This window comes from Episyrphus balteatus, chromosome 2 (assembly GCF_945859705.1).
Source record: "Episyrphus balteatus chromosome 2, idEpiBalt1.1, whole genome shotgun sequence".
NCBI classification, from domain to species: Eukaryota; Metazoa; Arthropoda; class Insecta; order Diptera; family Syrphidae; genus Episyrphus; species Episyrphus balteatus.
Window position 1 is genome coordinate 104,977,676 of NC_079135.1, and position 23,379 is coordinate 105,001,054.

The 23,379-nt window shown below is 28.7% G+C and overlaps 2 protein-coding genes across 3 annotated transcripts in view; one reads left to right on the forward strand and one right to left on the reverse strand.

Annotated features, from left to right (window-relative positions):
* Window positions 1-4,759: 4,759 nt before the first annotated feature.
* On the reverse strand, window positions 4,760-7,675 carry LOC129911285 (uncharacterized). Its single transcript, XM_055989020.1, has 2 exons — window positions 7,057-7,675; window positions 4,760-6,994 (listed from the first exon to the last, which is right to left on the reverse strand). The coding sequence occupies exons 1-2, from the start codon at window positions 7,472-7,474 to the stop codon at window positions 5,250-5,252; spliced, it is 2,163 nt and encodes a 720-aa protein (XP_055844995.1). The 5' UTR covers window positions 7,475-7,675; the 3' UTR covers window positions 4,760-5,249.
* A 14,670-nt stretch (window positions 7,676-22,345) lies between these two features.
* Window positions 22,346-23,379, forward strand: part of LOC129911426 (furin-like protease 2) — a 280,911-nt gene continuing 279,877 nt past the window's right edge. For both annotated transcript variants that reach the window (XM_055989229.1, XM_055989230.1), the window contains exon 1: window positions 22,346-22,394. The gene's annotated coding sequence lies outside the window, so the exon portion shown is untranslated. The remainder of the gene's footprint in view (window positions 22,395-23,379) is intronic.

Below are 23,379 nucleotides of genomic sequence, written 5' to 3' on the forward strand. Positions count from 1 at the left end.
AGTTTCTCTTTTACTATTTCACTATTTACTAATCTTTACTAATCTTTAGGTCCAAGAGGGCTATGAAATACCATATAGTAGGTTTTTTTGTGTGATCTTGCTGTTATTACAATCAAAAATATTACAATTTTTATTAACATTCCTTAACATTCTCGTAATCGGTTCATTTTTGCCATAATCAGTTCTATGAAGAGCTTGATGAAATTGCGGGGTCGTTCTGAGAGAATAGGAACTTACGTTAAAACTAATTTGCTCGAGGAGGGTGGAGTTTTCAATTACATTACATAAAATTTGGTGTATGAAAATAACATCGGCAACTTCGCGACGTTTTTCTAAAGATTGTAAGTTAATGAGTTGCAAACGTTCTTGATAAGGGGGCAAGTTGAAATTATCAACCCACGGAAGTCCTCTTAAGGCAAAACGGAGGAATCTACGCTGTACTGCTTCAATTCTCTTGATGTGGACTTGGTGATAAGGGGACCAGACTTGGCTAGCATATTCAAGTAAAGGCCTCACAAACGTGGTATAAAGTGATTTCGTAACGTAAGGGTCAGAAAACTCTTTAGACCAGCGCTTGACGAAACCTAAAGCAGAATTAGCCCTAGATATAATATTGTCATAGTGGGATCTGAAGTTAAGTTCATTATCACAAATTACACCCAAATCCTTAATGGTTGTTACTCTTGAAACAATACATTCATTGATAAAATAGTCACGTGGTGGAGGACGGAGTCGTTTGCGGGAATATGTGATTGCTTGGCATTTTTCAACATTAAGATCTAAGTTATTTTTCTGACACCAAACAAAGAAATTGTCTAAATCAATTTGCAAAAGCAAAGGGTCGTTTGACGATGAAATTGTCCTAAAGATTTTCATATCATCTGCGTACGTAGAGACTTCACAATGCTGAATGACTGATTCTACGTCATTGATTGTCAAAATAAAAATTATGGGGCCTAAATGACTTCCTTGTGGGACGCCCGACTTTGCAATAAATGGATCTGAGATTGAAGATCTAAAAAGTACTTGATATTTACGATTTACGATAACATCTTCTCATTCTTAGGATGGATGACGAGTGTGGTAAATGTTGGAGAAGGAGATGCTTGATGGTGGAACAGTGGGGGAGGGGAGTAGACTTGGTATCAAAGTGAAGGAGGTAGGGGATTTTTTGGCGGATGTTTGGTTGGTTGATTCTGCTTCTTTTTATTCGTTTAACATCAGCACATAAATTCTTTCGTCTTCGTTGTAGTCATCGTCATTACACAGAGAAAAAACCCATAATGCACAAAGGATGTAAAAAGGATCAAGATAAAAGTAAATCGCAAAGAAAAAAAAGGGCATAATTTTGCTAGCTATGCTCATTTCTCGGGTAAGCTTTTGCAAAATGTTCTGAAGAGTTGAGAGTTTCTGTGAATTAATGTGAGTGTATAATGCGGTAGAGGTGATTAGGGAAATGATTTGTGAATTCTTTAAAGATTAAAATGCCCTTTTCATATACCTACCATTATTTTTGGAGCAAAAAAAAAATTTTAATTCATTACTGGCTTGTCTTTTTCTTCTAAAACTCAGTTCAAGATCAGGTTTTGAGTTATTTTACAAAAATTTATAAATTTTCAGGGTTATTTAAGTTAGTTTGAGATTGTCTGGATGAATAAAAAGGTCACTCATTTCTTCAGAAAACTAAATGCTGATCGCCAAGTACAACGTTTTAGGAGTCTTGTAGACAGGATTGTCAAAAGTCGTTTTTGTTTAATATACATTTTCTTCGATTACCTAAAAATTTAAAACAAAAAATATAGCAAATAAAAAAAATTGCATTAAAAAAATATTTGTTGCAAGTGAAAAAAAATTGCATTAAAAGAATGTATTGCAAATGAAAAAATATTAAGTTTGCATTGAAAATAACAATATTTTGTATTAAAAAATAAAATTTTATTGCATTATAAAAAAAAAAAATTAATGAAAAATGTGTACCTACATTAATTTTTTTTAAATATTCGTCGAATTTCTTACAATTTTGACAATTTGGCCTTACATTAATTTATATATAAAAAAAATTAAAAATATAAAATAAAATTTAATGCACACATTTTACATTGAATTAGATTTTTTTTTCCATGCTGAACATTTTTTATTTTCTATTTATTTTAGTTTTTTAATACAAAATATTTTTATTTGCAATACAAATTTTATTTACAATGCAAACATTTCTGAGTTGTAATAACATTTTTTTTTTTTGTACAAAATATTTTAATGCATATATTTTTCAGTTGCAATATTTTTTTTTAATAAGTACAATTTTTTTTCACTTGCAATAAAAAAAATTTTTCAAGCAAAATATTTTAAGTTGCAAAAACTATTTTTTTTTAAATTTCAAATGCATTTTTTTTTTAAATTGATATTTTTACAAAATTAACGACAAAATTCGAATGTACCTTAAGTCAGATGTACTTGAAAGGCATCTGGCATAAAATCGGAAAAAGGAAGACTTAAAGTCAGAAAAAAAAAAATACAATGAGACAATTTAAAATTTTTCAAACCAAATCTATACTTTCCTGTTTCAATGACAAAACTATACACATTGATGATGTACGGTTGCAGTCAATACTTGATATATAACTATAACCCCTATATAAATCAATATTAAGGGCGTAAAATTTGTTTTTCATTATAAAATATCATTAGTTTTATTCAAAAGGATGCATATCAAAATATGTAATGAAAGGACCACCAAATCAACACATAAAGGTAATTACCATTATTTGTTTTCTATGTAACAAGGCTCTCTTCAAAAAAAAAAAAAAAAAAAACTAAAACAAATTGTCACCTCATTTACAGTATTTTTCAATAGACAACCACATCTTCTACCCAGGGCCGTCTTTAACTATCCTGAGGCCCTTGGGCACACAACAATTTGGGGGCCTTTGGGAAAGTAAAATTAGTACAATGGTTTTTTTTGGACCGTTATTAACGGTACCTACTTGCCATAGAACCGGTTTCTTAACGTAAACGACACAACCGATTTTAATGAATATTTTTACATAAAAAGATTTATACTGATATTAAAATTAAGATAACTTAAAAAAAATTATTTTTGGATTTAAAAAAAAAAAATTATTTTTTTTTAAAGTTACCCATTTAATGAATTTTATGTGTCAATCTTTAAATACGAGAGCAATCCGCAATTCAAATTAAAAAAAGTTTGGGGGTGCCAACCATTGTACCATGGCGTTTTCCATTGAACCAAAACATTGATGCCGGCAATAGTTTTTCTTAAACGTTTTCCAACGTCAAAAGTATTGATGTTTTTTTGCTGACGAATTAATTCTATTTTCGTCTTTTAATACGAATCTACACATATTTTTACACTGATTTTAACACACACTACAAATTTGACAGTTTTGCAAACTTCAAACGAAATTATTATTTAAGGATAAAGATAGTGGAAGAGAATTCGTTGTTTTTATTAATAAATAATAAATAATCTTACCTACAGTGGAAAAAAAAGATATTTTTCTTGTTTTTTTGAAAATATTATTGTCTTATTTTTTGGAAAATTGAATTTGGCTTTGGTCATTTGGATTTAAAATTTTGTCCGCATACAACGCCACATAATTTGCCCGACAAAAATGTTTTGAGAATAAATGAGTGAGAGAAATTTTCGTTCCTTCGGGGCCCCCTTGAGAATGGGGGCCCTGGGCACGTGCCCCGTGTGCCCTTATGGTAAAGACGGCATTGCTTCTACCTATATTTGTATATTAACGAAAAACTAATTTAAATCTAAAATTAAAATTTAAATTCGTAAACAAAAAAATATAATATACCTACCTATAATACCAAAACCACTGAATGTTCACAAAAGCGGATTATTTTATTTTTGCATAAACATCATAAAACATCAACATATAAAAATCGATACATACTTATGGATAATTTTGTAAGTGTCACTTTGTTAGATTTAAATTGCCACAAAATTTTATAAATCGATGCATTGTAGGTATTTATAGTAATTATTACTTTATCATTTTTTATTTTTTTTTTTTTTTTTGAAAATGAAATTAATGAATAAATTATGCACAAAAATATATAAATGTTTAGATTTTTTTTTTTTTGGAAGGTAAATTATTAGATTAAATACATTTAAATATTTTAAATTTTACATAAAAGGATTTACGAACGTTATTTTATTTTATTAATTTTACAAAAAAAAAACATCAGTTCTATTAAAAACCTATAATTTTAATCAAAAAGTTAAATCTAACCCTTAAAATGTTGATAATGATCAAAATTAACATAATGTAAAATAATTAAGCATATATTATATGAATTTATTTTATTTTTTAATTTTATTACATAGTTGTTTGTTTGTTACGTTAAAGTTTGAGCGCTCACTCGGGCGTATACGTACTTTTTTCATTGAAAAAAAAAAAACAACCTTTACCAAAGAGCCAGTACATGCGACCCAGTCGTTTAATTTATATGAATGGATTATAAACATAATAATGTATATTTCTTGGATAGGAAATGTATGGAATATTGTGTATCTCCAACCTATTTCCATTCCTCGAAATTCGTTTTCAATTGATTTTTAAGAAAAAAACAAAAAAATAAATAAATAAATAAAAACCACTTTAACAACATTTATATGATATTTTCCTTACCTATATTTGAAAAAAAAAAAAATTGATTAAAATCGAAATGCCAAAAAAATAAAAAAATTATCTTCAGCTACAAAAAAAAAGTTAATACCTACATTAGAGTGTCCGCAAGAAATCGATTTTCGAAATTTGGTCGGGGGAACCCCATAAAATGTTCCGCCTTTGCAGATTTTTAGATAGCCAAAATTTAAGCTCGATTGGATAAGTCTAAATGGTGCCGACACTCGCTCAAAGTATCAAAAATCTCTGTTTTTTCACTGTTTTTCGAAGAAAATTAGCTCTAGCTCCCAAACAGATGGGGTTATTTTCACTTTTTATATATTAAATGAAAGGTAGTGTTATTACACATAATTCAGATTCAAAATTTGTTTAGTTTTACAAAAAAAAAAAAAAATATTGTCATCAATTTAAATTTTCAGTACTTACCTCAAAAAGAGCTGAAGTGCAAACTCGATTTAAAATGAAACTTTTTTTTTACTGTTTTATTTAAAAAAAAAATCGAAACATTTAACAGATTTCTAAAAAACAAAATACTTAACATCGTGTTAAATTTCTTATACATAATTATTGAAGTAAATACTAAAAAATTTAATCAAGTGACTTACTTAAAGTAGTTTTGGAAGCATCAGGATATAATTTTCGGCACTCACTGACTACCTGAAGTACATATTGTTTTTGTTCCTCATCTTTAGTTAAAAGATTATTAAAATCGGTTATTAACTTGACTCCTCTTTCTGCCATGTCATTTACGACTTTAAGTGTTTTCACTTTCTTAAAGCCTTCTTTAAAATGGGGGTTTTCGGGCCAAAGATTTGGAGGTTCTTTGAGAAAACTTGTGTCTATTTTCAATCGGCCGAAAAAGTTCAATGTTTCTTTGTTCACAATATTTTTTAACCCTGCTGTGACAAATTGTTCAATTTCATGTGGATGTAGCTTTGGATTTACTATTCTGTTGGTTTCTGTTTCGCTGTTTTTTAAAATTATGTTGGCCATTTCTGATTTTTCGCCATCTGGTAAAGTTGGGTCAAAGAACGCCAGACCTACCAGCTCTGAACTCAAATACCATAAATGGTTTGAGAATTTAGCAAGAGCCTTCTCTGAAATGTCTTTGTCTATCTTGCGGTATTCAATGAAATCACGCAAAAGATCAAGATCTTGTTTAGGAGCCAGATAAGCTCTTGGGGCATTAAACCAAGCCTTGCAGTAAATTTTTACGATGAAAACGCAGATATCACCGAGAGCGTTACGTTCCTCGTTACTCATTTTAAACTGGCTTCGAAACATGAATATTTTTAAGCTATAAATAGCTTTGGCCATCCACCTAGCATGATGAGTGGCTCCTGGTGTTCTGAATCCAACTACGCTTCCATCTAGAACTCCAACAAAAATCAAAACCAACTGAAGAAATTCCTTATAGTCATTTCTAGGCTGACATTCTTGTAGTTTTTCTTTTAATTCACCTGATATCTGGGTTATAACTTCAGGGGTTAGGTGTTTATTTACATTTTTATCACTGATACCCGTGTGATATATTTTTGAATCTATTTTTGACCATTCATTTTGGAACCTTTTAAAAATATCTGGTTGAGGTCCAGTGGTTGAACCCAACTTACAATCAAAAATACCTCTTAGCAAAACTTCGAGAATATGGTGACGACAGGCCAGGTACAGCAACTCTTTATCCAACATTTGCTGCAAAATTTTGCAAGATCCTTTAAGTCTTCCAGTGTTTGAAGCAGTGGTGTCAAAACACATTGCTTTTACAGCATTTGAAACTCCCCATTGTTCCAGCATTTCATACACAGCTGCTGCCTGCTCTTCACCAGTACTATTTTCTATAACTGGCACTCCTAGAAGTTGTTCTTTTTCTCCATAAGATATAGCTATAGCAATGCGTTCATTCTGCTCTCTCTTAAGAACACCTGGCAACAATTTCCCATCCCAATGAACAACTAATGTCTCATTTTCTGATATTTGTATTCGGTTTCGGATTTCCGCAGTGTATTTCTCCCTAAAGTTTTTTCTTCTTGAATGTAAGGCTGATTTTGAAACTACAAAGTCCATTGGATTTTGCCCTAGTGCTTCTATCGTAGCAATAATTATGCGAGAAGCATTTCTATCAGATACCTTACATCGATCTAATAACATAGAAAGTTTCATTGTTAACAGCTCTTTCAACCCACGACTATACCTCATTTTCCTGCTACCCGATGGCCCAGAGGTTGCCTGAGATAGAGAAACATCCATTCTATCCCAATCCGCAGAATTCTGGCTATATACTTCTTCTTGAGCTTCCTCCTCCGTCCCCTGTGTTTCCGCGTCATCTTCAGTATCTTTTAAAATCAGTCAACATTAGCAAAGATCTAATTAAAATGATAATAATACTAAAGCTTACCAATATCAAATCTGAATTCTTCAATTCTGCGTTTTTTTTCAGTAATGGTCAAGGCATCTCGATGTGCTATATCAAAGAGATCGTCCATTTTCAACGCAAATTCTTTTATTTTATTTTTGGTGCTTTCAAGCGTTTTGTTTTTATTTCTTTGGTGATTTCTCCACTCATTGTAAAGTTTTTCTAATTTAACAATGGCATCTTTTTCATATTTTGTTTGAATTCTGGCTTTTTCCCAAAAAATAAGTACCTCTCGAATGACAAGTCTTGCAGATTCCTTTAAGTTTAATTTTACAATTCGCAAATTAAAAAATAGTGTTGACAAAACTTGACGATTTGAGGGTAATTTACACCCTGTAATTTGATGAGACGGATAGCCTACAAGAAAAATTTTTTCTCGGGTGTTTGCTGCCAATGCCATATCAACGAACACAAAATATATCTGGAAAACACTAACAATTCTTAAAACTTCTTTTAATCTTAAAACAAAAACGCAACAGAATTAATACTCACATTTTATTTTAAGTTAATTTATTTTATATACAAAGGAAAATTAGCAAAAAGCGAGAGTTTATCTTAATAAAATTATTGAACTACCAACGAAACGACTCGTGAAGCTTAAACTTCATAAAATAAAATGCACGACTGGGGCCGCACGTACTTGCTCTTGCAGTTCAAAGCCTTTTTATGTTAGCTTACTTGTAGGTTATTAGAGCTGCCTCTATATACATTTTTAAGAAATTTGGTTGATGTAGGGGAAGAGCCGGCATGGAGGCCAAATGTTAGTTAAATAAAATTTTTTTTTATTTTACTTGACTTTTTTGAAAAAAAACTAAAAACGCAGTTTTACTGCAATTACTTTGAATATTACGTATGCAAAATTTTATCAAAATCCTTAGAGCCATTTTTGAGAAAATTGCAATAACTCCATAATGATGTACGGGAAGAGCCGACATCCGCGATTTAAAAAAATGTAAAGACCATATTTCCACTATCCGTATTTTTTGAGAAAAACTAAAAACGCAGTTATGTTAGAACTATATACAGCATTACGTGTGCTAAATTTAATCGAAATCGTTAGAGCCGTTTTCGAGAAAATTGCAATAACTCGAAAATTTTGTATGGGAGGTATACGTTCTAAGCGAGATATTAAAAAACAAAAAAAAACCAACCTTGGAAATTACGAAAAAAACATCCATACCAAATTTCAAGAAAATCCGTCCACTCGTTTAGGCTGTAGCTACTTGTACAGATGGACGCACGGACGCACCGACGCACAGACCGACGGACGTCATGACGAAACCCACTTTTTTTGGGCTTCTCCATCATCGTAATGTTAGTTTTGATTAAAACCTCGAATTTTTTTTTTTACACGAAACCAATACTTGCCCTATTGAGCAAGTAAAAAAACAACAAATATGTATTTTACAACTGCATTTTATTTTTTTTTCTATAAAAAAAAAACGTAAATAAACAGAAAAATTATTTCTCTAAAATTTAATTTTTTTTCTATTAAAAGCTTAAATCCTGAAAATTCCATAACACTTCGTTGAATATCTTAAGATTTGTTTTAGTTTGTCACGACAATTGTCAACATTGAGTTAGCCCGATGTTAAAGCGCTCGCCTATCAATCCAGGCATAGCAGGTTCAACCCCCACTGGGTGCCCTTTTTGTTTTGTTTTTTTTTTTTTTTCAGTCAATTTTACTCTGTGCTTCTATAATTGGTAAAATTATTATATATTATTATATATAATACGAGAAGCATTTCAATTAGATAGGTAACATCAATCTATAACATAGAAAGTTTTATTTTAAATCGAGTTTGCACTTCAGCTCTTTTTGAGGTAAGTACTGAAAATTTAAATTGATGACAATATTTTTTTTTTTTGTAAAACTAAACAAATTTTGAATCTGAATTATGTGTAATAACACTACCTTTCATTTAATATATAAAAAGTGAAAATAACCCGATCTGTTTGGGAGCTAGAGCTAATTTTCTTCGAAAAACAGTGAAAAAACAGAGATTTTTGATACTTTGAGCGAGTGTCGGCACCATTTAGACTTATCCAATCGAGCTGAAATTTTGGCTATCTAAAAATCTGCAAAGGCGGAACATTTTATGGGGTTCCCCCGAAAAAAATTCGACAAAAATTTTTTTCTATGGGAGTTGCGGTCACTCTAACCTACATATTCCTTATTTTTTTTTTTTTTTTTAGTATTTCTGTTCTTGAAACCAAAATCTTTAAAAATTTTTTCCACGGATTGAATATTTAACGATGATGATAACGAATATAGGTTCTCCTTTCACTTTATAGATATGTTCCTTATTGAAACAGGTAAAGGTTTATATAATACTCGTATTCGAATTATTACTGTAAACACACGCTTTTTGGATTTGGCTTTGGCATTCTATTTTATTTTTTGAACGACACACTTCTGTGAAATATTTGTGATTTGAATGAAATGGAGCAGTAAAATGAAAAAAAAAAATACATTTATATCCCCAATAGAGCTGTACCTTATAACATGCATCAGGAAAAAAAAAAGTAATTGTCTTTCAAAAGGTACAATATTCCTATATACTTAAACCCACATACCTACATTGAAGCAATTTATAGCATGTTGTATAGTAAAATACAAAAAAAAAAAAATATCTACATAATCCCCCAAAGTAAGGGTGAGTTATAAGAATAAGTGGGTAGATAATATCGAAAGCTATACACTGAATGAATAATACTAAAACTGTATTCAAAAAAAAAAAAATACTAAAAAAAAAATAATTGGTGTTTTCGGTGGCCGATTATGATTAGAATTTTTCGAATTTAAAATTTTTAAAAATGATTCAAAAAAAAAAAAAAAACAAAGCAAAAAAAGTTCTGAAAAATTACTAAAATAACTCAAAAATACATTTGTTGTACTATTTCAAGGTCTATTTTTTTTGTTTTTTATTTTTCTTTCTAATATTTTCTAACTTCGAAATGAGAAGTTAAAATACTTTATTTCAGTGTATTTAACCTTTTCCGACCAAGGTGTGCTATGGAATGAAAGGAAAAAAAAATAATATTTCCTAAAAGCACAATTATTCTTATAAGAACTAATAAATTTATATAGAAGAACAAATTTATGAACTGTAAATATTATTCCACCCTGATTTCGGGTTGTGTGAGTTAGTAAAATTGTTATCAATGTGTTATTTTATTAATAGCGGGTATTATTGGAAACATAGAAACAAGAAACTTAATCGAATGTACATACGTCGTGTTTTTATTGATTAAGGTTTTTTCCAAATTGATTTAGTAAGTATATTTATTTTTTTTTTTAATTATTTTTTTATATTCAGATTAATAAAATTGTTAAGAAAAATATTTTGAATATTCCACGATCATAAAATTCATGTTGATTCAATGTTTTTAACTTTTTATAACCAAATATGAAAAAAAAAATCATTGAAATTGTTCTGCATAAAAAAAATGACTTGAATTTGAGATTCAAAAACCTCGAAGAATTATTATATCCTTTTATAAGATCCATTTTAGGAAGCAAATAATTTCAAAAAGTCGTTGTTTGACAAAATTTCTTTTAGAATGAATAATAGAATTTGTAAAAAATTAAAAATTGGTATGCCATCCATTCTAAGCTAGATATTAAAAAAAAAAAAAAAAAGCTTTAAAGATTCAATAAAAAGTAATTTTTACCAAATAAAATAAATCGTTTTAATATTGAGATCAGAACCGATTGGAGAGGGAATTTTACAAAAACAAATATTTTTTTTGTGCGTTGTTACACCTTTTGACATCGGCAATAAAGTTTAAAAAATTTTAAATGAATAGGTTTTCGAGTTATAATTTTTTTTTTCCAAGTTACTAGTTGATATTCGTGATATTATGAATGACGAATTTGAACAGAAAAACTGCCACCTGAATACACTATCTATAAATCAGAAATGCAAGAATAATATGATATTAATAATATGTAATATGATTCAAAACATTAAAAAAAAATTTTTTTTTTAATAAATTTTTGAGAAGAAAAATTTTGTACTTAAAAAAAAATGAAGAAAAATAAGTAAACTTTTTAATTATTGAAGCTTTAAATTTTATATTGTAAAACGATTAACTTTTTATTTTAAAGTATGAAGAAGTTTTAAACATATGACCGTGTTACTTTTTGAGTTTTTGTCTAAAACTTAAAAAACAAGCAGTTTGGAAATTTTTCTTGTGCTGAACAATTTAATTTTCTGACGGTGTTGACACTATTAAAAATTCTAAAAATAATAATAATAAAAAAGAGCTAGAATTTTTCTCACCCAATTAGTTTTCATAAAAAAAGCAAAACAATCTCTTTTCTCTTCTAAAGCCATTAAATCCATTTTTACTTGCTCTATAGGGCAAGTATTGGTTTCGTGTCGAAAAAATAATTAAGGTTTTAATCAAAACCAACATTACGATGATGGAGAATTCCGAAAAAGTGGGTCCCGCAATTCCGTCCGTGCGTCTGTGCGTCTGTGCGTCCATCTGTACACATTTTCACAGCCTAAACGGGTGGATGGATTTTCTTCAAATTTGGTATAGATGATTTTTATGGAATTCTGAAAGTTCGTTTTTTTTTTGTTTTTTTTATATCTCGTTCAGAACGTATACAAAAAAAATACGATATTACGAATTTCTCGAAAACGGCTCAAACGATTTTGATTAAACTTTGTATACGTAATATTTAAAGCAGTGGCAATAAAACTGCATTTTTATTTTTCTCAAAAAAGTCAAATAACAAAAAAAAAATTTTTTCATTTAACAAAATTTTGCCCTAAATGTCGGCTCTTCCCCAATATCAATTTTTTTAAAATTTAGATCCAGCTTTTAAAATCTGCAAGTAGACTAACATAAAAGTGCTTTGAACTGCAAGAGCAAGTACGTGCGACCCCAGTCGTGCATTTTATTTAAATGACAACCTATAATAAATTTTGTATCATTACACGGTGTAACACTCAAAATATACGCGGGCGGAGACCTATCAGGTTTTGTAGAGCTAGTCGCACTGAATACGAAACGGTATTTGAAAATCCCCTAACACACCCAAAATCTGGAGTTACGGGCAAAAAAACGGTTTTTTGGACCTTCACCCATTGAAAAAATTCTAGCTTCGACAATTTTTTACCCATTTTCGATTTTTTTTACAGTTTCTGATAGAAGATAAATATACCTTTTTAACAATGTATAAAACATGTAACTCGGTTAAACCACTTAGAATTTATAGGATGTCAAAGTTCAAAAATTAAATTTTTTTTTGTCATTTGCCCAACTTCGGCATCAATTTAAAGTATATGTTTTCAAAACAACATGCTATTTAAAAAATATATTCTAAAACTATATCTATTTCCCAATTGATCGAGGTATTTTTTATGAAAATCACTTCAAAATTGGCTTAGAAAAAAAAAAAATTTCGATTTCAACCCAGATACAGAAATTCGAACTTTTAGGTATAGAACAAAAATGTTGTTTCGGCACGTAGTAGGATAAGTTGGGCGCCAGGATTTGATGAAAAGTTTTTGTGGAGGAGCTCAATACAAACATTTTTTTCTTTGGGAGGGTGGTCTATCTCCCCCAGTTTAGGTGAAAGGGGCATTTTTCTAAAAAAAATTATCAAAATAAAAAAAAATTATTAAAAAACAACGGCAACACTTACAGTAATAAATGATACCATTTCCAAAAGGCAAAATTGTGCATTTGATTCTTATTTTTAAATCAATATAATATTACCAATAGTTTTTGAAATAATCGATTTCAAAGTTAAAAATAGGGGAAAAATTTTTTTTAAAACTCATTTTATACTATTTTTGTCCAGACTGTGAATTTTAGTAAATAAATTACCTAGACAGAAAACTGCCTCAATTAATTCCTTATCGAACAGTGAAAACTGTATGTTTCTATGTCTTCTAGTTTTTGGGAAAAATCAGAAACTGTAAAAAAAATCGAAAATGGGTAAAAAATTGTCGAAGCTAGAATTTTTTCAATGGGTGAAGGTCCAAAAAACCGTTTTTTGCCCGTAACTCCAGATTTTGGGGGTGTTAGGGGATTTTCAAATACCGTTTCGTATTCAGTGCAACTAGCTCTACAAAACCTGATAGGTCTCCGCTCGCGTATATTTTAAAACCTCATTTTTGTAACACCGTGTTATTATTTCACCTTTTATATGACGCTTCAATCATATTTCTCCAATGCCTACAAAAAAAAAGAGATTTTTTAAAATCCAACCATGTCGATATTTCAAACTGAGATAACGGTACTTCCTACAGTGTGGTGGCTGGTCATCGGCAACAGATCTCCACAGGTGTTTTGAAGTATTTTTCAATTGAAGATTGTGTAACTTGTAGCGCATGTACGGTTATGTGTGATATATCAAATAAAAGGTTATGTTATCAGCACGCGTATTAAAGTCAAATCAAATTTGTATGTGCACTAGATCAAAAGAAATAACGTGTATAGAAAAAGAACATCTTTTTACCGTTATCTCAGAATTTTGAATATGTAATTAATTGAAATTTTGTACAATTATAGTTTATTTAATTACCTATCTACAGTACAAATTTCATTCATATATCGATTAAAAAAACAAGTTGAATGTTCGTGTCGCGTTTTCGTTTCATCTTGTTTCAAATCACTACGATACTAAAGAAGTTTTCACTTCAAAAAGATATTTATTAAATTAAAAAAAAAAAAATGAGCGAATAAATCAAATATAACACAATTGTGACCAAAATAGAAATTGTTATTTTTTCTCAAAAACAATTATTGATTTAAATTAAAGCTTTCCAATCGCACCTCACCACTCTAGGTGCTATAAACAAGTAGTGCCTCTAAATTCTTTTAATTGATTGAAATGTAGTAAGAAAAGCTTCTTAATTATGTTGCTAAGCAATTATTTAAATAAACAAATATTGCAAAATGTGCACTAAATCTTTCTACGCGACTTCGCAAATAAATAGTTAACGGCAAATTTCACTCAAAATTAGAAACAAATTTTTGAAAATAATAAAAATGTGTATTTGACATGCATTTGAATTTATCAGTCCATTTTTGTTAAACTTTTAAATAATTGCTTATAAATGTTGTTCTAGAATTTATATTTTTATCAAAAAATCCGTACGTATGTAGAAGCATAATATTTTAATATTTTAAATTTAACTACAGACTTTTTGTACTGATGAATACTATACTGCACTGTATGCGTTTGGTTATCTTTTATCTACTTCATTTTTGCCGACATGCAGTGTTACAGTAAAAGTTTTTATTTTATAATTAAAAATCCATTTTTTTAGTCTTATAATTGCCTAAAGTTCGAAATAGAGGGATACTGCAATTTTTACAATTCTAACCTTTTCAAACATTTCGTTATCAATTTTCCATCATGTTTTTTTCAATTTCAATTATATGTAAACAAAAAACTAAATACCATATAAAAACAAATAAATTTATGTTTCAATCTCATTAATCATCAAATTAATCTCTACAAACAAACAATAATAATTTTTACAACACCATTACTTTTTATCCTTGACATAATCAAAATCAAACCTCAAATCACATTCCACAATACATTATTTTGTGTTTGATGTTGTTTTTTTTGTTTTGTATGTTTTATTGAAAGACCTCATGCATTTGTTAAATTAATCCAAAACTTCCCTAATGTTATGCACGCACATTAGGCTTTTTTAGATTTGTTTTTGTTTTGTATATATATTTTTTTCACATAATCAAAACACGCATATACCATTCCCTGTGGCTATTATGTAGTTCAAATACAATTTATTGATATTAAAAAAGAAAATAAATTAAAAAAACAAAGAAATCACAAAAAACACGCAAAGTATTTATGCATACAATCATTAAAGTCATTTTAGTGTTTTTTTTTTTATGATTAATTACAATTACAATGATAAATTGATATAGTACAGTACAAATAATGACCACAAAAATACTGTCAATATTTTTTTTTTTTTTTTTAAATTGATGGATTTTTATGGTTTTCAACTTTTGAATAAAATTTTAGGCAGATTCTAGTATGGGAATATGTTTGTGATTAGGATATCTACAGGAAAACCCAAAAAAGTCTACATTGATTTTTTTACTGTGAACTGAAAGAAATGAGTACAAAGTTAATGCACAATTGGCTTCCATCGCCTTAAATCATTTTATCTTCCTTTTGACGGATGTCTCCTTTTTGTATATAAATCCTTAACAAAACAACAACTAAAATCCAAATACTCAAGTCCTTGACTTGGTGTTTACAATAAGCTTAAAGAGTAAGTACTCAAAGCGGCGGTCGTCCTCGTCCTTGTCGTCTGTGGCGGCGGCAGCAGCATCAAGGCTCACAAATATAGGTACACAGTAAAAACCCGCATAAAAGTCATTACTTTATTGCCTGATGACTTTATGATGTTTATAAAACTTTAGCTAGTTGAATGCTTATAGTCTATCCTACGTCACACAATTATTATTGTCTTTTCTCTCTTCTATACCAACTTAAAGTTGTCAAGATTTTTCTTTCGCATTTTATATGCGATATGATGGTGTAATGGTGATGGTTTTGGTATAACCTTTAACTTATACCCTCTGTGAATTTCATTTAGTTTATTTGCTTCTAGAAATATAAAGCAAAAGAATGTTGGAAAAAGAGAATACTTTTATTCTGATTCTTTGAGAGTGTATATATAAAAAAAAAAAAAAAAACTTTATCCATAGACAGAGTGCGAGAGTGCTATGATATCTTTACGAGCTAAAATTGTATAGAAATTTCGTCCTTATACAACTACAACTTTGTATACGAGTACTACCAACTTGCTTTTGATGGCATGAGGGAGCTTAAGATGCGATAGTAGGTACTGAAAGTCTGAGAGTGCCGCAATGGAACTATATTATACTACGACAACGACGACGAAGACCAGGAACCAGGATATGACTTTTCTTTCGAGTCCTTAAACTCTCTTTTTCAATTTATCTATATAAATATACATATCTATATAAATAACATAAAACTGAGGACTGACTTTGACTGTAGTTGGAGCGTTAAGTGAAGTTTGTGTAATATATTCACGCATATATACGAGTTGAGTATATTTATATTCAAAAAAAGAGAGAGAGAAAAGTTAGTTAAAAGTAGGTCATGCGTTATGGTTTTATACTTATATGTTCACTTGTAGATATAAATATGTGTATAGTTGAATCGAAAAAGGAATCTTTTTGATTCACATTCCACATCTCATATAAATAAGAGTGTGTATGTTATTTTTGTGAACTGCAAGGATTCTGTAATTATACATCATCAGCATCAGCACATACGATGGATGCGATGATGATGAAGAAACGAGAAGATATGTGACATCTTATTTTACTTTCGTATTTTTCTTATACTTATATCAGAGTGTATTTATATTCTTTATATGCACATACGATCAGCTGAAAAAAAAAAAGAAATACTTGTAGAACTTAATTTCACGTTGGCATGGTGACAAAATTATCTCTCTCTTTAATTTGCATTTTTCCTTTTCTGTTTCTCTATAATATTATGTTGGAGTGTTTAACTTTACTTTCAGAAAAAAAGAAAAAAAAGAAATCATCAAAAAAATTACAACGTATTTGCAGCAGATGATAACTTTTTTAGCTTTTAATTTTAAATTGTTAAAAAGTGTAGATAATATGAGATGAGAATGAATTTTAACAAAAAAAAAAAAAAAATAGTTTGAAATAGTTTAATTTAATCCAAAATTAAAATTGAAATTTAACTTTTGTGAAATATTTTTCTAACATTTTATGTAATTTTAATTCCTGAAAAAGTTTACTTAACTGAAAAAAAAACTGTATTAACGAGTTTTAACTGTTTGAATTGAACATTTTTCTTTTAATTCTTAAAAAAAAAAAACTGAAACAAAAGAATTTAATTCTTTGTATGCAGATACTTAAAACAGTTAAGGCCAACAAATGTTTGTGTTAAAAAATTCTATACCACTAAGTTAAACAAAATTTTATGTTCAAATTTCTTCGGAGACATTATTATCAGGTATAGTGATTTTTTTTAATAGTCTCTGTATCTAGCTGTGTTAAGTTACCTCCAAAAAAAGTCCAGTTTTATTAACCTTGGGCCTCAAAAATGTCCAGATTTTCCAACTTTTTGCGGAAAGATAAACATTTTGATGACCACTTTCAAGTTGCATAAATTTTTAAGACTTTTTATATAGAAATTTGGAAAAAAAAAAACAAAATTCGTTTTTTTAAAAAATAAAATAAAATCTGAAATTAAATTGCCCTCCAAAACAAGTAGGTATGCAGTTTTGATTGATATATTAACATGCATTTTTAGAAAATCGTTAGAGTTTTTTAAAAAACTAATTTTTTATAAATATTTTTTTGGAAAAAAAGTTTTAAAATAAAATTGGTATGCCATTTGGTAGAAATCACTAATCAACATCTAAAAACAAAATTTCAAAAAAGTTCAATGTCCCGTTTTCGAAAATTTGATTTTTCAAAAAAAAAATTTTCAAAATTTTTTTAAAAATCCAAAAATTATTTTCTTCAAAATTTTATTATTGGCTTATATTTAAATTATATAAATGCTTCTCCACAAAAAGTTTCGTTGAAATCGAATTAGCAGTTTCGGAGATAATCGGATTTGAAAAAAACGGTTCTATGGCAGGTACCGTTAATAATGATTTTCAAAAAAAAATTTTTTCATTGAAAGATATACCTTAGCTTAAAACTAACATTTGAATTTTTTAAACAAAATCTTTAGAGCCGTTTTCGAGATATTTCAATTTTACTAAAATCGGTATATGACAAGTACCGTTATTTTTGGTCCAAAAAAATTAATTCCAAAAACCCCTCTGGAGAGTCGCAGAATAACGCTACATACCAAGTTTGACATTAATCGGTCCATCCGTTTAGGCTGTAGCTCCTTATACAGACAGACAGACTGACAGACAGACTGACAGACAGACAGACGGACTTCCGGGACCCACTTTTTTGGCATTGTCTACCATCGTAATGTCATGGAAAAATGTTATCTCAACTTTTTTTTTGTACGAATGCATAACTTGATATATAGTATACCTATATCGCAAGTAAAAATAGTAATTTATTAGACCTCGGATTTTGCATACTTTCTTATTTTTCATCATATTGATACCAAACTTTTTCTTTAGACGTTTTATCATTCAAGTAGGTACAAAAAATTTTAATGCATATCGAAAATATGCAAAATATATGCAAAAATATGCGGAGTATCTATGCAAAATTTTATCGAAAAATTTTATTGATCTTTTAAAAATAAGTGTTTATTTAAGGTAAATGCTAACACGTTGTTTATTTTAGTTAAATCTCAATGCTGAACATTTGCGTCTATGATAAAATTAATCTTGAGACAATATTTTTTTTTTTAAATAAGGCCAAATAGAAGTTCCCATTTTAAATGCGGAAATCTTTTTTTTTTTTTTATTTTAAGTTAATAAATATAAATATGCCGCAGTTACTTCTTGTGAGGTTGAAAGCATATTTTTTCTATGTCCCTCAAGTAAACAGGGCAAAGTGAGCAGAATATAAGTTTTGTTATTTTATCTTTTAGTCTAATTAACTGGTAGTAAAGTATTTCAAAATTAAATTAATGGCTCAACCACTTTTGAAAAAATAACAATAACAAGAAAATGTCACAAAGTGGTTATATAAGATAGATTTTAGTTTTCAATTACGAATTAAAAAAAAATTTTTTTTGTCATTTTCGAAAAAAAATAATATTTTTTGAAGTTATTTTAAATAATACGTTATTGCGTTAATTTTATTTATGTAAGTACTCCATTTTCTGACGAATTTCATAAATACTAAAATAAATTTTTCTCATTTCCTCATCTACAGAACAAAATGTTCTAGTATCTTGAATTTTATTTTTCTCAAAAATATCAAAATTAAAAAAATAAAATGCACGACTGGGTTGCACGTACTTGCTCTTGTAGTTCACAGTATCTTTATCTTAAATGTCTATTGGAAATTTAAGATTTTATTTAGTGTCGAGAAAAAAAAAATAAAAAAAAAAAAATCGAAAGTTTAAAAATTAATTAAAATTTTTTTTTTCAAAAATGTTTTAAAACATATTTTTTTTTACATTTTATACTTCAAAATGATGTCTGTAAATTTTTACTAAAATTGACTTATGCTTTGATGAAATATATGAACTTAAAAAACATGCCAATTTTTGAAAAACGGCAACGCCATATTTCCGTTCTCCGCATTTTGTGAGAAAAACTAAAAACGCAGTTTTGTTAGAATCAATAAGTCTATTACGTATACCAAATTTAATCAAAATCGTTAGAGCCGTTTTCGAGAAAGTTGCAATACCTCGAAAACGTTATATGGGAGATATGCGTTAAAAAGGAGATATTAAAAAAATAAAAAAACGGTCCTAGGGAATAACCTAAAAAGCATCTGTACCAAGTTTCAAGCAAATCCATCCATTCGTTTAGGCCCTAGCTCGATGTACAGATGGACGCACAGACGCACACACGCACAGACCGACGGACGGCATGACGAAAATCACTTTTTTGATCTTCTCCATCATCGTAATGTTGGTTTTGATTAAAACCTCAAATTTTTTTTTCTACACGAAACCAATACTTGCCCTATAGAGCAAGTAAAAATCGTCTTGAATAATTAAGTGCTCGAATTATTTAAATCAAGTCACCATTTTCTGAGATCTTGAAAAAAAAAAATATTGGAAACGTAGGAAAATGAGGCAGTTAATTAATATTAATAAAGGATTTAATAATTCAACATAATTTTAAAATATTTTTTTCCAAAATAACGAAAACAATGCCAAACCCGATATTTATGCTAAGAGTTTTGGGCCTTTTCTGCAAAATTGCTCTGCTAACCTTATATCAGCACTTAATTAGCGCTAAAGGTTGCACTAACAAAATTTTACGTAATAAAATTTAAATAGCGTAAGTGATACAATTATTGACACTGCAAAATTTCAATATAGTTATTGACACCCTCTTCGTAAAGAACGTTTTATAGGAAAAAATCGCAACGAATTATATAAACCGTTTTTTTAATTTCTTCGCTCTTTCTTATTCTCTCACTCTTTGTTTTTTGTTGGGAGGTAGCTACTCAATTTTGTTTTAAATTTTGAAACGTAAACATCACTGTTACGAGAGTGTGTTTTTTTGGTAAAAAAGTGTCTATTTCGTTAAGGAGTCTTAACATGTAAGTCGATAATTATGTTGTACTTAGTAAAAGTATGATCATAAAAGTTTATAATATATGAAATTTAATGTCCTGGAGAGGGATTTAATTTTTTTTTATTGTTTTTTTCTTATTATATATTTAATAAAATGGGGTGTCAACTACTGTCTTAAGATTTTAACATTTTCTATAATTGACACCCCTGTGTCAATAACTGTCTTGTATTGGAGTACAAACGTTGACACTGTGTCTACAGTTGTACTTATAAAGAGTGTCAATAATTAGATAACTCTTTTAAATGACTACTAAGCTGGAAAAATGCCTAAATGTACTAGGAAATACACCAAAACGGACCTCGAAAAACGCTATTGTGTGTGAGGATACAAAAGATGTCCAAAAAGGCTGCAGCCAAACTTTTTAATATTCCTCGATCTACTCAACTAACACAACAGCTTCTGACAATTGAAATCTCGCAGGTACCACTTTTGTCACAGCTTGTATTGAGCTTGCTTCTATAAAGCTTCTATAAAGCTTTACAGGAGCTACATTAACACCTGTAAAGCTTTATAGGAGCAAATTTGTTAGTCGGGTAGTAAGTTGTTTGAATATTCCTAAAGAAACTTAATCGAAGAAAGCTTGTTTTTCGGATAAGCTTGGTTAGTCAATTTATAAACTATCTGTCAAATCTAAAAGCTTCGATAGAGCTTCGGTAAAGCTTCGTTTATGATTCTTTTAGACTTTATAAGTACATTGTTATAAAGGGTCTAACTTGTATACCGTTGCCCTTTTCCATGCCCAACAACCTAACTAAAGTTTAACAAAAGCTGAAATGTATCTTCGGTAATACCTTTATCGAAGCTGAAATGTTATTTGGGAGAGGATGTACTTCATGCCGTCAAGGGTTTTCTTGAAGAAGACAAAAAGGAAAATCCATTTGGGCCACAAAACAGGCGAACGGCTAGTTTAAGGCATTTTTGAGCCGACACCCTTCAAAGGATGCCACGTAAAGGTTTAAGAAAATGACTTAAATCAGCCTCAACAAAAAAATCGTAATTTGTATTTCCAACTGTCTGTTTGAAGATATGTCAATAATTGTATAAATATGTGGTGTCAATAATTGTACAAGTATGTCGATAATTGTATAAATATTTGATGTCAATAGCTGTACAAGAGTGTCAATTATTATATATTTTGGTAGAGTTTTAGAAAAATCAAAATTTAACAATATCACGAATCTCTTAACCGATTTTAATACAAATATAATGAAAAACAATTGAGTTAGGTATTTAAAAATGTACTAAGAGTTTCACATATCCATACCAATTATATTTGCCAGCTGTGTGAACTGAAAAATTCCTTATGGGTGTCAATAACTGTATCGCTTACGCTATAAGTTATTTGACATAGGAAATTTTTAAATATTTTGCATAATTTTTGCATATATTATGCATTTCATGCAAATATGCAAAAAAAAAAAAAAAAATATGCTCATCGCTTTCAACTTTATTTTCAATGAAACGAATTTACTTATCTTAATTCTTCAAAAATATGCAAATATGCAAAATCAGAGGTCTAGTAGGTAATTATGTATTTGAAAATGGAAAACAAAAATATTTTTGGACAAAAAAAAACATTTGAAGGGGTGTTAAAAAAAATAACAGTTATTCAAAGATTTGCAAATTGATGCCTTTAAAACGCTGAAATAGACTCAGAAAAAATAAAATCAAATTTTTGCCTTAGGCTGGGGTATACCTGTCGAATCCAGAGTTAAACTAAAGATGCAACAAAATTAAGTACATATTTGAGATTTATCGTAACATAGAAAAGGCAAAAAAAACTAAGTCTGAAATGATCTTATTCTGATAAGGTGCGATATTCAAGTAAGGTTAATTGTTAAAACAAAATGTTCTTATTTGATTACACTCGCAATTTTAGAGAAGCCTCTTTTGACATAAAGTTTAACCGCAAAGGAAGAAAAAAAAAATTCACTTCATTTAATTAATTTAACAAATGTAACAATTTTTTTTAAATTTAAAAGTATATACTAACGTTTGTTTCTTTTTTTTTCAGATACATTCACATTATTAATGGTTTAAAGTTGCAACCATTTTTGAAAAGTAAGTACCATAGTAATAATTTTGTATATTTTTGGTTTATTTCAAGAAACATAAAAGCATCATCAAAAATCTAGTAAATAGGATCTTTGTGATAATTTTTAATTCATTAAATGGTTTATAAGAGGTATATGAAGTCAAGAGTTTCAACACTTAAATTTTCTAAAAGTTTATTTCAATTGATTTAATTGGACCCTTAAACGAACTTTAGTAATATCAGTAATATCAGTCACCTTTATACCTGTTTTAGAACCTTTTTCCTGACTTCTCTCATACTCGTAAATAACTCAACCGATTTTCACGAAATGTTTTGTATATCAAAGTTTCTATATGTTGAAATTTTCAAAAACATTTCAACAATACTTTTTTCAAATAGCTATGTATTGAATTTTTGTTTTGAACTTTTTTTTCCTGAGTTTTGATTTTTTTTTTGTAGGCCTAATATTTTTTTATATAAATTTTTTTTTTAATTCCTGTACCTAACGATTTTAAAAATGTCATGAAAATTCTTTGTTAGAAAAGGAATCAAATGTAACACTTTCTTTGGAGATCAAAACCATTTAAGATGTAGTTTTCGTATTTTGTAATGCAAATTCTTACATTTTTTAAATTTAATTAATTTTTTATAATTTTTATAAAAAAAAAAATTAAGCTGGCAGTGTTAGCGAAATATTAAGGAGTATTTCAACACTTTTGGAAAATGTATCTACTCCTTAGTACTTAAAACTACTTTGAACTACATTTTCAATAGAGTAAAAGTATTTCAAAGTAGCTTTAATTACTAAGCAGCGGCTTATAAACATCAACATATTTGTAAAGTACATGAAAATATTTTTCAAATTACTCATCACCCAATCAAAAAAGTTCGTTTTCTAATAAATTTCAATGAAAAACCATCAAAATATTTAAAGAATTCAAAAACAAACATTACCAACAATTTGGATAAATCCATTAAAGGCTTTTATCATCACAAAAAAAAAAAAATTTA

Coding starts and splice junctions, on each gene's coding strand:
- LOC129911285 (XM_055989020.1), bottom strand. CDS start 7,474: ATGGCATTGGCAGCAAACACCCGAGAAAAAATTTTTCTTGTAGGCTAT. Junction 6,995..7,056: donor AGAATTCAGATTTGATATTG/GTAAGCTTTAGT, acceptor TGATTTTAAAAG/ATACTGAAGATGACGCGGAA.